We start from the raw sequence: 15326 nt of genomic DNA on the forward strand, positions 1-15326 counted from the left end.
CACATGGGCTGAGAATATGGCCTAGTGGTAGAGTGCTTGCCCCATAAGAAATAGCACATATTTGAAATTTGGATAGGTCTTAGGAGTGTGTTGTGTGTGCGTGTGCATGTGTTGTTTGTTATTTACAAATGGCCTTGAGATTCCTCCAGCCTCAGCCTCCCAAGTGCTGGAATCACTGCAATTATTTCCCTTTACTGGAAAGTCCCAATCCTGTCTCTACTTGACCCAGTAAGTTTAGCTGGCCTAGTTTGGGAGTCAGAGACCCCATTTTAGTAGGATTGTATTGTCTCTTATCTTTCATACATCAGGTCTGGCACTTAAATATTATGAAATCAGTAAATGCAGCAAGCACTTTCCTGGAGCCCACACTGCATGCACCCAAGCTATCTGACTGAGCATCTGAACCAGTTTGTGATTGCCATGCCAATTCTCTATGGATACTGCAGTTTGCTCTGAAATCTCCATTTGGTTGACTGGGGCCTGCCTTCCTTGACTACTCTCCTAGTTCACCCAGTTTCTCATCTAGCAGCTGCTTGTCCATTCCTTCTAGCATCTCTGTGCCCAGATATCTCTAAAAGAGGTAAGTGGAGACTAGATGTCCCCAGGAGCATCAGTTCAGTGAGAGACAATGTACAAGAACATCTTGTTTGTTGTGAGACTTTTTCTTCCCCCAGATCAAAGACCTTGCTCAAATTTGCAACATCTCTTGGACTTTGATGTTTGGACTACAGTATCTGCTCCCAGGGAGTCAACCCTATTAATGCCAAGTTGTTTTGTTTTGACAGGGTCTCACTATGTTGGCCAGGTTGGTTTTGAACTCCTTATATAGCCCAAACTATGATTTGATTACAGAAGTACAACAACATGCTTGGCCTCATATTGTCAAGTTCTTTGCATTAGCTGACTCAGGCTCACTCCTTTCTGGCTCTTGGAAAGTTCTAGTATACATTAAGACCATAGTCTCAAAAAAAAAAAGACCATAGTCTCAGTGCCTATGAGACTATCTCACCTTTGTAGTTTCTTCCTTCCTTCCTTGCCTTTTTTTTTTCTCTGTTGCGGGGGTTGAGCTCTGGGCTTGGGAGTTAAGGCTAGCACTCTACCACTTGAGCCACAGTGCCACTTCAGTCTTGTTTTGTTTTGTTGGTTGTGGGGCTTGGATTCAGGGCCTGGGTGCTGGGTTTTTGTTTTTTTTTTTGCCAGTCCTGGGGCTTGGACTCAGGGCCTGAGCACTGTCCCTGGCTTCTTCTTGCTCAAGGCAAGCACTCTGCCAGTTGAGCCACAGTGCCACTTCTGGCCGTTTTCTGTATATGTGGTACTGGGGAATTTAACCCAGGGCTTCATGTATACCAGAGGAGCACTTTACCACTAAGCCATATTCCCAGCTCCATGGGTGCTGTTCTTGAGCCTCTTTGTGTTCAAGGTTATCAGCTCCACTTCTGTTTTTTGAGTGGCTTGGAAACCTGATCCTCAGATCTCAGCCTCCTAAGTAGCTAGGATTATAACTGTGAGTCACCAGCTTCCAGCCACCTTTGTAGTTTTTAATTAGCTTTTGAACACATTTTGTTTGATTTTTACAAAAACTCTGTGAAAGGGCTGGGGATATGGCCTAGTGGCAAGAGAGCTTGCCTTGTATACATGAGGCCCTGGGTTCAATTCCCCAGCACCACATATACAGAAAACGGCCAGAAGTGGCGCTGTGGCTCAAGTGGCAGAGTGCTAGCCTTGAGCAAAAGGAAGCCAGGGACAGTGCTCAGGCCCTGAGTCCAAGGCCCAGGACTGGCCAAAATAACAAAAAACAAAACAAAACAAAACAAAAAAACTCTGTGAAAGAGAAAGTAGTTATTATGAACCCTAGATTGCAGATGAGTAAACTGAGACTTGATATTTTCAGAGGGACAGAGCTAACCAATGAGAAGCCAGCTCTCTTCATTCAATTGTCCTCTTTGCTAATCCTGTCAGTATATTAGATACTATGTGCAATTAATAAGCTCTACTGACTCCATGTCTCTTTCGCTTACACACTTGTTATAGAGCCATAAATTTAAAAAAGTCCTTAACTAGGGGTCTGGGAATATGGCCTAGTGGCAAGAATGCTTGCCTTGTATACATGAAGCCCTGCGTTCGATTCCTCAGCACCACATATATAGAAAACGGCCAGAAGTGGTGCTGTGGCTCAAGTGGCAGAGTGCTAGCCTTGAGCAAAAAGAAGCCAGGGACAGTACTCAGGCCCTCAGTTCAAGGCCCAGGACTGGCAAAAAAAAAAAAAGTCCTTAGCCAGGCACTGGTGGCTCATGCCTGTAATCCTAGCTACTTGGGAGGCTGAGATCTTGGTTCAAAGACCAAGCATCAAAGCCTGTAAGACTCTTATCTTCAATTAACCACCAAGAAGCTAGCTTTTAAGAGACAATAGTGGTTCAAGGGCTGGGAATATGGCCTAGTGGTAGAGTTCTTGCCTCGTATACATGAAGCCCACATACATATATAGAAAAAGACCGAAGTGGTGCTAAAGTGGTAGAGTGCTAGCCTCGAGCAAAAAGAAGCCAGGGACAGTGCTCAGGCCCTGAGTACAAGCCTCTGGACTACCAAAAAAAAAAGGGAGAGAGAATGTGGCTCAAGAGGTGTGCTAGCCTTGAGCAAAAAAGCTCAGGCACAGTGCCCAGGCCTAGAGTTCAAGGCCCAGTAGCACAAAAAAGTCAATCCTGGGGTCAGTTTGACCCTCTCCACTACTTCTCAAAGATGCATTCCTTAAGGTTCCCTCTGTCTCCTTTCTCCCCATTCCTAGGAAACAAGAGACCTCCTTCTGGCTGTTACCACCTGATTACTTTATTGTCACACCGCTGGCCCCTAAAAAGACAGCCCTGATCTGTAATGGAAATATCTTTCCCAGGGAGATTGGTTCAATCCTTTAAAGACAAACTAGATGTTTTTTTCTTTCTTTTTTTTTTGCTAGTCCTGGGGCTTGGACTCAGGGCCTGGGCACTGTCCCTGAGCTCCATTTTACTCAAGGCTAGCACTCTGCCAGTTAAGCCACAGTGCTACTTCGAGCTTTTGCTGTTTAATGTGGTGCTGAGGAATCGAACCCAAGGCTTCATTCATTCTAGGCAAGCACTCTATCACTAAGCTGTGTTGTGCCAAGTCACGAAACCACCACCAAGAAGACCACCGAGACTCAGACATTCCGAAATGCAAAAGCAAGGCAAGGCTTTATTTAAGCGAGCTGCAACTCGGGCCTCGTCCTACCCACCGACACAGCGGAGGTTAGGAGGGAGCCCCGAGCTGTGATTACACAGGGCTTATAAAGGCAAAGAACAAGGTTACAACAATCAGGTGTTCAAGCAAGCAAGATTAGGACACAGGTACAAATCTGATTGGCTCAGGGTTCAATTCTAAAATGGGGTTCACGTGGTAAAATGGGGTTCACGTGGTAAAATGGGGCCTGACTTCAAAGTCTGGCACTTCAAGCTGCATTCCCAGCCCCAAACTAGATTTCTGTTTGTTTGGTTTTTTTTTTTGGCCAGTCCTAGGCCGTGAACTCAGGGCCTGAGCACTGTCCCTGGCTTCTCTTTTGCTCAAGGCTAGCACTCTGCCACTTGAGCCACAGCGCCACTTCTGGCCATTTTCTGTATATGTGGTGCTGAGGAATCGAACCCAGGGCCTCATGTATACGAGGCAAGCACTCTTGCCACTAGGCCATATCCCCAGCCCCCAAACTAGATTTCTGATGTGACAAGGGAAGGGGTTTAGCATTTCTCACAGTGGCCAAGGTGTGAGGTTCCATCCTGGGCCAGGATGGAATTTTAAAGGAAATCTTTCTCTTGATGACTTTTTTAGTATACACTTTGTTTGTTGAGTTATGTTATAGGTGAGGGGATGAATTTCCATAAGAAAGGGAATTTCTGACACCATGAGTAGAGCAGGAACATTTTGACAGGGTGTGATGTCAGTTGCCAAGGAGAAAGGAAATTTTTGCAGGAAAGAATTGTTTTTCTTTTAAGAGAAGGGAAACTCTCATTGAGGAGGGTTGCTAAGTGTACAAGAAAAGAATATTATCAAAAAATAAAAGAATAACCTCTTCTTTCTTTTCTAGGGGAAATTTGTTTGAATGAGTAGCTCTTTCATGCTTTCTCTCTGAAGAGGCCACAAAATAAAGAGACATACCAAAAAAGTCCTATATCCAGAGGAAGAACATTTTGATGAAATTATACCTGATTTTTTCTTTCTTTCCTTTTTTTTTGGTGCCAGTCCTGGGGCTTGAACTTAGGGCCTGAGCACTGTCCCTGAGCCGCTTTTGCTCATTCTACCACTTGAGCCACAGCACCACTTCTGGCCTTTTCTGAATAACTTATTCAAGATAGAGGCTCATGGACTTTCCTGCCTGGGCTAACTTTAAAGCACTGTCCACAGATCTCAGCCCCCTGAGAATTACAGGCCTGAGCTACCAGTGCCTGCTTCTCTTCCTTTCTGATAAGCTTCTCAAGTGTAGTCTCAATACTCAGAAAGTAGCAAGTACTTGGTTCTGTTAGGAGGTAGGAACCTGAGGAGGTAGGAGAAGGGAGGGGCAAAGTTGCTGTGGGAGACTTTCCTCTGGTGGGCTGTTTGTGAGGGCAGTGATTTAGGAAAGCCCATCCCAGGGCTGTGGAGGACTTTCAGGAATCCTGGAAATGTGGTGTTGGAGGAAGCTTAGAGATGAGCTAGGCCAGTCCTTGTTGAAACAGGCTGGGAGCAGGGAACCCTTTGATAATAAGTGACACAACTAGAACCTAAACTCAATGTTGTAGAGTCACAGCCTGGGACTTTTCCTACCACAGCTGACTAGTGAAAGGACCTAAGATGGAGGCATCTCTGGAATTAAAGAGGATTCAGAAACTGATGTAGGGGCTGGAGTGAAGGTGTGGCTTTGGTGAGAATATATTGGCCATGAGCAAGAAAGCCAAATGAGAGCTCCTGGCCCTGAGTTCAGGCCCTCATTGCTCTGTGTGTGTGTGTGTGTGTGTGTGTGTGTGTGTGTGTGTGTGTGTGTGTGTGCATTCAAGCATGAACACGCTGGCATGTACTGGCAACCAATCAGGAAGGAAAACTGGGGAGGATAGAATTGAGGGCTATGGCCTCTGTCCACAAGATAGGAGTCAGAGGGATTGTACAACCTGACTGGTGGGTTGTGGGGCATCGGTTTTCAAAGAATTCTAAGTGCCCAGGAAGTAAGAAGACAACTCTCTCAGGAGCATGGGGGAAGGGCCCTCACTGAGGTAGCTAGGGAATGCAACCTCCTCCCCCAGTGAGAAATTTCTCTATCATTTCTTAACTCTCCAGAGGGAGTTATCATTTTAATTTGTTAAAAATCACAGGAAGTATGTGAATTAGATCCCCATGGAGTTTTTTGTTAAGAAAAATGGAGACAGAGACAGACATGCATGCACGCGCGCGTGCACACACACACACACACACTCACATACCTGAGAGCCAAGAACAACAACAAAAAGCAGGAGAGAATGGCTCAGTCTGGCTTTGGCAGGCCAGTAGTGCAGTAGTTTTCTATCTCCCCATTTGTAGCTTCAAGTCACTCTTACGTTTGTCCCCCTTCCCTTTCTTGATCAGGAAAAAGCCAACCAAGGACAGTTTCTCTAGGGGGCATATCAGAGGTTGCAAGAGAAAGAACTTGGACAAACACACAAGCCACCTCTTCATTTACTGTAAAATTCTGTTTAATGTGTAACATTTCAGACTGAGAAAGGCCTTGGGGACCAGAGACAGGGGCAGCCCTGACCAACCCCCATGGTCAACTTATCTGCCTTTTCCTCCCTCCCTAACTCCTTTACCCCAGATTTGTCCTCTTTTTCCTGTGGCAGCAGCAAGGCAAGCTCTGTTCCTCCTTTCTGCTGCTTGCTACCCTCCTTTCTCTACCCACATGTCCTCCTCCACTGGCTTGCCCACATCCCTTCCCACTGACAGGACTCTAGAAACAGGGGATCTGACAGTGCAGGGTTAAGATTAGTTTCATAATTGGAGACACTGTCAGAGCAGCCCATCTCTTGTCCCCCGTGGTCCCAGGGAGAAGGTGAGGGAAGAGGAAGGGGTACAGGGTACAGGAGCTTTTCCACAGCCCCAGTAACCTTGAACACTGGTGCAGAGGTGGCCTCTAGCTCCCCAACCCCTCTAACTCCTCAGACAGAAGGGCCTGGGAGGAAGGGAAAGAGAGAGGGAAAGAAGGTTTGGAGAGAGTAATCCCTAGCAGGCAGAGGCTTGCTCACCAGCAGGGGAAAAAGGAGGGGCAGGCCCAGGGCAGGTTGGGAGGTGGTGGGATAGGAGGTTGCCTAGTACACGCGCACCCATGGCCTCAGCAGGCTGAGCAGCGATCACTCTTCTCAGCCAGCCCGGCCCCGGTGCCAGGGCTTCGCCGCAGTATGTCTTTCAGGGAGCCATCCTGCTCACTCAGCAGCTTGTTGATTTCATTCTGCTTGTACTCAGGTGAGAGACGGTGGCCAAAGCCCGAGCCCTTGCGGGAGGGTGGATTGGAGCGGCGCTGGGCTCGGCGAGCACAGGCTCTGATGATGAGGTATACCACCTCCGCCACGTTGAGGATGATGCAGATGCCGGAGGCAGCGAGCATAAAGACGGTGAAGACGGTCTTCTCGGTAGGGCGTGATACAAAGCAGTCACGGTGTTGGGACAAGGGTAGGCTTCACACTTGACAGCCGGACCATAGTGTAAGCCAGGGTAGAGCAGATAGAAGACGTACATGAAGACGGCCTCAAACAGCAGCCGGAACACCACGCTGATGACATAGGTCCACCACAGTGTCCCTGAGATGTGCACCTTGTGCCTCTTCACCTCCTCCAGGTGTAGGGGATCCCCATGGCCTTCAAGTCGCAGTATTTTCTTCTCTATGTGCTGCTGGTGAGCCACATGCATGGCCACGAGGAGAGCAGGGGTGGAAACTAAGATGAGCTGTAGGGAACCACAGACGCACGTGGGAAATGGGGAAAAAGTGGTCATAGCAGACGCTGTTGCAGCCAGGCTGGAGGGTGTTGCAGATGAAGGAAGACTTCTCATCACCCCCACACTCTCTGCAGCCACCACCAGCACCATGATTCGGAAGATGAAGATGACCGACAGCCATACTCGGCCAATGGCAGTAGAATGCCGATTCACGCCACTGAGCAACGTGTATAAACCTGTCCAGTTCATCCTGCTCATTCACACCTGCAAAACAGGAGGCAGGAAGCAAAGTGTCAGAAATGTCTGGAGCAGGAAGCATCATGATGCTGTCAGATTCTCCCCCTCTCCCCCTTCCAACGCATATCAAAGAGTCAGGAATAGGAAAGGAAGGATAAGCATAAAGTTTCCCTACCAGCTCTTGTCTTTCGCCAGCCTTCCTACCTCCTCATTCACTTCACTTGACCTCCCTGAGCCCATTCCCCCTTCTTCAATCATCCTAACATTCCTTCCAGGCCCTTCTCTCCCCAGGCCCTTCTTATTCTACCCTTAGCCTTCCCTTCTGGCTTCCCTTCCCCCAGCTCCTTAACCTCCGACCTCTCCCTGGGCAAATCCAACAAAGCTGTTACCTTGGGGAGCGCCTATCCTTGAGGCCACCCAGACAGGTCCCCTATGGTCTCATTTCTGTGTAGGGGGAGTGGTCCCTGAGTCGCCCCTGCGTCCCAATTCATCGCCGCCGGTGCTGGGGAGTCATATGCTGCTTTATACCCAGTGTCTGTACAATAGGACCTTTGTGGGGCTCTGAACACGCCTTTAGAATTCAGATCAAACGCCCTGACTTCCGCCCACCCTACACACAGAGCACTTGTGTCCCCAGCGCCGGACACCCAGCCTGCACCCACCTGTTCTGTGCCCGCCCGGTCCATCGCCGCCCCGCCCCTGGCCCACCAGGAGAATAGACACAGGGTACCGGGAGGGAGAACACAGGTTCATGTAAGATAGGCCCTCTGTGGACCAGGAGGCTCTGGGCTGAGGCTCTCCCCCACAGCCCTATCAGAAACTTAGGGTCAGCAGGAATTTTTCCCAGGCTTAGGTCTCCTCCAGGGTGTGGGTGAAGTTCAGAGGACTAAGCTCATGTTTATCAAGCCAGCATCTGGACTAATCATTTCCCCATACATTCTTTTGACCCATTTAGCAAGCCTGTTTGGTACCCCATTTTCTTGATGAGAAGCTGAAGTTCAGATAAGTAACTCAAGGTCCATAGCTAGAAAGCGGGAGCGTGGGATATACACTAAAGCAAGATCAGAACAAAGGCTAAATTTTGTTTGGGACTCCAGCAGACCTTGTGCTTTTGTAGATGGTGACAGTAAAAGAAAACCATAGCCACTGTAAGAAAGAAGAGAGAGAGAGAGAGAGAAAGGAAGAGAGAGGGAGAACAAGAAGAAGAGGAGGAGAAGGGGGAGAAGGGAGGAGGAGGAGGAGGAGAGGAGGAGGAGGAGGAGGAGGAGGAGGAGGAGGAGGAGGAGGAGGAGGAGGAGGAGGAGGAGGAGGAGGAGGAGGAGGAGGAGGAGGAGGAGGAGGAGGAGGAGGAGGAGGAGGGAGGAGGAGGAGGAGGAGGAGGAGGAGGAGGAAAGGAAGGAAAGAAGACAGAGAGAGAAGGAAAGAAGAAAGCAAAGGCTAGGGCTGGGAATGTGGCTTAGTGGTAGAGTGCTTGCCTAGCATGCATGAATCCCTGGGTTCAATTCCTCAGTACCACATACACAGAAAAAGCCCCACAACCAACAACAACAACAAAAAGAAAACAAAGGTTACCCAGGTGCTGATGTCTCATGCCTGTAATCCTATTACTCAGGAGGCTGAGATCTGAGGTTCAAAGGCAGCCCAGCAGAAGACTCCTTTTTTTTTTTTTTTTGCCAGTCCTGGGGCTTGAACTCAGGGCCTGAGAACTGTCCCTGGCTTCTTTTTGCTCAAGGCTAGCACTCTACCACTTGAGCCACAGCGCCACTTCCAGTTGTTTTCTATATATGTGGTGCTGAGGAATCAAAACCAAGGCTTCATGTACACGAGGCAAGCACTCTTGCCACTAGCCCATATTGCCAGCCAGAAAAGACTCTTATCTGCAATTATTCACCAGAAAACCAGAAGTGGAGCTGTCACTCAAAGTGGTATAGCACTAGCCTTGAGCAAAACAGCTCAGGGACAATACCCGGCCCCCGAGTTCAAGTCCCATGACTCTCTCTCTCTCTCTCTCTCTCTCTCTCTCTCTCTCTCTCTCTCTCTCTGGGTCTCTCTGCCTGCCTGCCTGCCTGCCTGTCTGTCTATCTGTCTCTCTCTCTCTCTCTCTCTCACACACACTCACACATACACACACACACAGTTAAGTGCCTGTCCCCAGGCCTTGAGTTCAAGTCCTAGTACTGACACAAAAATAGAAAAGAAACAAAAGAAAGCAAAGGTTAATGTCACCAGTAAAGGCAAGTATAGAAGCTGTCCCCTGTGAGAATAGCCTGACCATCCCCTCCTTGAGCTATAGGAAAGGAAGCTCCTCCACAGGGTAGGCAGATGGGCACATGGTAAGGTCAAGCCAGGACAATAAAGCAAAAGACCAGCAAGCCAACAGCAGGTTACAAGATGGAACAGGCAAGTGCCACATTGCTTGGGTCTGAATCCTACATCTTCACTTGATACAACCCTGGGCTATTACTGCAGTTCATTGAGCCTGCACACTCATCCATAAAATGGACCTAATACCTGGTGAGGCTTGATGACCCCACCTGCAAAAGTTCCTAGATCAAGGGTGTTAAGAACCTTCCCAGATGGGCTGGGAATATGGCCTAGTGGCAAGAGTGCTTGCCTCGTATACATGAGGCCCTGGGTTTGATTCCTCAGCACCACACATACAGAAAATGGCCAGAAGTGGCGCTGTGGCTCAAGTGGCAGAGTGCTAGCCTTGAGCAAAAAAGAAGCCAGGGACAGTGCTCAGGCCCTGAGTTCACAGCCTAGGACTGGCCAAAAAAAAAAAAGAACCTTCCCAGGAAGAGAAAACAATAGCGACTGGGAAGGAGCAGAAAGTGTGCCAAACGATCTACCAAGCCCAAGATATCTTCTTTTCCTCCACAATGTTGTGTGGTTGACTTATAGTGTCTGACATAGAACAGACAGTTCCATGGCTGCCCTGCCCCAAATGTCAAGTGCATAGTGTAACCTGCATTCATGAGCTTGCCAGTGGCTCTAGGGAGGACATTCTCTATCTCCCAGGCAGACAAAGAAGGCCTCTCCCCACTTCCCACTACTACTACCATTGAGTTTCTAGGAGTTCCGTCTAGAAGCAGGGAACCTGGGCCCAAACAAAATACTTCCTTAGGGCACCTCTACAACAGGAACAGTGGCTGCAGGGAAAAAAAAACCTTGTATTCACTTCTGGTTGGTTCCCTGGATGGTTCAGGGAAGGGCAGGGTAACAGAAACTGGAAAAGTTGGATAATGAGCAGATGCTGGTAGCTCATGCCTGTAATTCATGCTACTCAGAAGGCTGAGATCTGAGGATTGAGAATTGAGGTTCAAGGCCAGCTGGGGCAAGAAAGTCCATGAGATTCTTACATCCAATTAAACACCAAAAAAAGCCAGATGTGGAGCCGAGTTGAAGTGGTAGAGCACTAGCCTTGAGCAAAAAGAAGCTTAGGGATTGTACTCAGGCCCTGAGTTCAAGCCCCAGGATGGGTTAAACAAAAGAAGAAAAGTACTCTCCTTGATTTATGCAACTGTAACTCCTCTGTACATCACTGTTATAATAACAATGAAAAGTTAAATAAAAAAAGGAAAGCCTTGGTGAATTGGTGCTATGTATCTAAACCAGTATGAGGAAAAGGGGGCATGGGGTCCTTTCTCCCAAACTAGAGTTCTGCAAGCAAAGCTGCTGAAGGAGGCATGTGGTTAGTGGGTTAGTGGTTAAGAAATGCTAAGAGCAGTGAAACATGTTAGACTCTTTGGGTTGGTGGCAGAAGAGAATTGTTAAGACTATTTACTGAGCACCTGCTACGTGCTAGGCCCTTGTGCACATACTATCTCACACGATCCTCAGAACAACCCCATGAGATAGAGTGTGCCTTTATCCTCATATCATAGAGAAAATGGAGACAAACCCAGGTGAAAGGACTTGCCCAAGGGTCACAAAGCAAGTGCCAGAGCTGAGATTTGAGGCAGGTCATGCTGACTCAAGAGAGTATATTCCTTCCCATAGACTTGGATAGATTTACAAGTTTCCTTTCTGAGAGAGAGAGAGAAAGAGAGAGAGAGAGAGAGAGAGAGAGAGAGAGAGAGAGAGAGAGAGAGAGGAGAGAGAGAATGTATGTGTGTGCTGGTACTGGAGCTTGAACTTAGTACCTAGGCACTATACCTTAGCTCTTTTGCTCAAGGGTGGCACTCTCCCTCTTGAGCCACAACTAGACTTCACTCTACTTGTTGCTTTTTAGTGGTTGATTTGGGATAAGAGCCTCAAACTACAGTCCTCAGGTCTCAGCCTTATGAGTAAGTAACTAGCCATGAGTGCCCAATTCTTTGTTTTTTTTTTTTTGTCTTTTGTTTTGTTTTGGACCAGGGGATTCAAAACTGGTCTTTTTTTTAAAAAAGTTTTTATTATCAAACGGAATTACAGAGAGGTTACAGTTTCATACGTTAGGCATTGGATACATTTCTTGTACTGTTACCTCGTCCCTCATTCCCCCTCCCCCTTCCCCCTTTCCCTTCCCCCCATGCGTTGTTCAGTTCACTTACACTAAACAGTTTTACAAGTATTGCTTTTGTAGTTGTTTGTCTTTTTTTACCCTGTGTCTCTCGATTTTGGTATTCCCTTTCAATTTCCTAGTTCTAATACCAGTATACACGGTTTCCAATATACTCAGATAAGATACAGAGATAGTGTAGGTACAACCACAGGAAGGTGATATAAGAACATCATCAATAATAGAAGCTACAGTTTCACATGGGACGTTGAAAGTAGTTACAACTGTGATATAACAATCGTTTCCATAACACGTAGTTCATTTCACTTAGCATCATCTTATGTGTTCATAAGGGTATAGCTATTGGGCTCTTGTGATCCTCTGCTGTGACTTGCCTAAACCTGTGCTAATTATTCCCTATAAGGGAGACCATAGAGTCCATGTTTCTTTGGGTCTGGCTCACTTCACTTAGTATAACTTTTTCCAAGTCCTTCCATTTCCTTACAAATGGGGCAATGTCATTCTTTCTGATTCTGCTTTTACCTCTTCTTTTTTTCCATAAATTGACACCTCTTTTTCTCTTCCCTCCCCTCTGCTCCCCTTCCCTCCCCTCTCTTCTCTTCCCTTTTTCATATAGGATCTCACTATGTAGTCTAGGCTAGTCTGAAACTCTGAATCCTCTACCTCTACCTTCCCAGTGCTGGCATGGCCATACCTGGCCTTCCCAGGGTTCCCAGGGCCTCCTTATTCAGTTTGTTTTTCTGACCTTTGTCAGGCTGCTTTATCAAACCTCAAAGTAAATCTTAGCTGTAGTCTTCTCTCTGCCCCTCATGGGTGCCATACAGACATCCTGGTCACCTCTGACTTTGACTCTCTAGGTTCCTGGCTTCTTATCTTGAGTTCCCTGGGAGATAGCCAGTAGCTCACTGTGGGCCCCTAAGAACCCTTATGTGAGCACTGGGATTTCAATTTTTGCATTCCTGTTGGAAGGTGAACTGATTTCTATGTCAACATCAATGCCTCAAGGGTTGAATTTTAAAAACATCTAGGGGAGTGACCTGATTTTGAAATCCAACTTGTTTTCTTGAGTTTGGGTTAAAGTCCGGGTATTGATATGCTCTGGGTTGCGTCAGGTGTGTTTTACTCCCATGTTCAATTAGGTAAGACTGTCAGGCCATTTGCCACAACATTAAACACAGTAAAAAAAAAAAAGGAGATGGCATTTCATTTTATAATGGTCCTGTAAAATTATCCCCATTTTTCAGCCTAAGAAGTTGAGGCTCAGAGAGGTTTGAACCTTGCCTCTGTGGCAATTGTCCTTCTGCCCAGTGGCAGAATCAGGTTTCAAATGTCTTTTCCTCTGACCTCAAAGCCTTTGTACACAGAACTGCCTTTGCTAGCTTCTCTTTTTAAGAAGTTTAGATTCTGAGACCAGGCTCCCAACTCAAGAACCTGAACTTCCTACGCATGCTTGCACATGTGTGCATGCACACACCCACACCACAGCACAAGGATCTCATCTGTCTATCTGTGTCTGTCTGTCTCTCTCTGTCCTGTCCTTTGTTCCAACTGCAGGGAAATCCTAGTGTTGAAGGGCCTTGGGAAGCAAGGGTCCTTGCCAGGCTGGGTGAGACTGGGTTCAGCCCACTGGCCACGGTCTTCTGTCCCTGTTTCTCTGGCAGTTTGGTCAGGAAGGGATATGGGGCTTTTGTTTTTTCCTTCTGCCAGTTTCCTTCTGGATTTCTGGCTGCCTTCATCAGGTTGGTGTGGCTAAGGCCAATCTCCTCCACTCTCTCTCTTTCTCCGTTTATCATCTCTGCCTCCACCCCTGCCCCTTGATTTTGCTATATCTCACACTTGGGATATAGCTTCTCCACCCTGCCACATAGAGGCTTATGTCCAGGCTTGGTCTTAGCCAGTTTGGCCCATTCCATTTTCCTTTTTCCCTCCCACTGATGTGATCTTTTCATAAAACCTCTGCTAATGTCAGCACCTTGTCCTGTCTGGACTTCTCCCACCTAGCTGAATTCCTATTGGTCTTTACTTGACAGTCACCCATTAGGGAATATCTTCTATGTTTATGAACTCAGCCTAGGAACCCCACGGTTGTTAGGGTGGTCTTCAATTCACAGATGAGGTAATAAGACAGGGAGTAGTCAGGAAGTAGTGGCTCATGCCTGTAATCCTAGTTTAGTTACTCAGGAGGCTGAAATTTGCCCATCATTTGAAGCCAGCCTGGAAAGTCTGATATTCTTTTTTTTTTTTTTTTTTTTGGCCAGTCCTGGGCCTTGGACTCAGGGCCTGAGCACCATCCCTGGCTTCTTCTTGCTCAAGGCTAGCACTCTGCTACTTGAGCCACAGCACCACTTCTGGCCGTTTTCTGTTTATGTGGTGCTGGGGAATCGAACCCAGGGCCTCATGTATACAAGGCAAGCACTCTTGCCACTAGGCCATATCCCCAGCCCCAAGTCTGATATTCTTATCTACAATTAACAAGCAAAATGTCAGAAATGGAGTCCGTGGCTCAAGGGCTAGAGTGCCAGCTTTGAGTGAAAAAAAGCTAAGGGACAGTACATAGGCCCTGAGTTCAAGCCCCAGTACTGTCAACAACAACAACAACAACAACAAAATATGGAGTAATTTATGAAACAGCTGGTAAAGAATTTCTAGAACTCAGGTCATTGGGAGTTCTCTTGGCCCCTTGCCTAAGCCTAGGCTCCCTTTCCTATTGCTATACTGCATCCTCATCTACACTCCTGTCCATAAAAAGTCCTGTGGTCTGTCTTTTCTTCCTATTTCATTTCCAAGGCTGGGCATTGTGCTTTGCCATTCCCAGCAGCTGGAACAACTTTCAAACAGCTCCTTTACATCCCCAGACCATTACTTACCTCAAGCTCAGCTTGAATCAGCCTGCCTCCCTCAAGAAAGTGCAAATGCATGCATGTACTTAAGTCTTTTAGCCCTGTTGGCTGGTTCTTGGTGGGGTCTACTGAGGACTTTTTCTTCTTTCTGCCCAAAGCCTCATACTGGATGCTTGCTTGGCTCGCCTTATAATCAGGGAAGGAAAACAGCACCAGACATTGCCCAATGTGTCCTACTGAACCCTAACGCTACATGGCAGGAAATGTCTCAGAAAAACGTACTTGGCCATCTAACAGCAAGGAAGTTCTAAAATCTGTCTTTCTGTGAGTTTGACCCTATGGGGATGACGGAATCATTGGCTGACAAAAAATAGACTAAGAGAAGCAGCTTCAAACCTGGAAAGAGGATAGAGCTGGAGGCTTCAGGAGAAAGCTAAGCAAGCCTGGCACCTGGCAGAAGGGACCTCACCAGGGCTCCAAGGGAAATATGGAAGGGAAGGAAGGGAAGGGTTCTACATGCTGGAATGTCCAAGTCAAGAGAAGAAAGACCCAGACCTGTCCCTATCCCGACTTTTTGTCCCTCGGTGCCACACCAAGCCCACCCTGGCCCACCTCCCTCAGCACCCCCCCCCCAACTCCTCACCTCCCCAACACTGCCATACCTGGCTGCTTCTGCCCTTTCCCAGGGAATGTCTGCAGGCGTGCCTGTCCTATGCTAACACGTAGTGTCAGCCCAACCCAGGGGAGGGACAATAAGCCAAGGGCTGGAGCTAGAAATGGCCCACAGCCCAAGAGGAACCAAACATTAACCA

The 15326-nt window shown here is 47.6% G+C and overlaps 1 protein-coding gene across 1 annotated transcript; it reads right to left on the reverse strand.

Moving 5' to 3' along the window:
• Nucleotides 1-5680: 5680 nt before the first annotated feature.
• Nucleotides 5681-14763, reverse strand: Gjb1 (gap junction protein beta 1). The gene is given in 5 exon segments (XM_048336586.1): nucleotides 5681-6657; nucleotides 6660-6954; nucleotides 6956-7056; nucleotides 7059-7200; nucleotides 14542-14763. Coding segments are annotated over 4 exon segments (855 nt in total). The 5' UTR covers nucleotides 7195-7200; nucleotides 14542-14763; the 3' UTR covers nucleotides 5681-6334.
• Nucleotides 14764-15326: the final 563 nt, after the last annotated feature.

This window comes from Perognathus longimembris, chromosome 28, assembly GCF_023159225.1.
Source record: "Perognathus longimembris pacificus isolate PPM17 chromosome 28, ASM2315922v1, whole genome shotgun sequence".
NCBI classification, from domain to species: domain Eukaryota; kingdom Metazoa; phylum Chordata; class Mammalia; order Rodentia; family Heteromyidae; genus Perognathus; species Perognathus longimembris.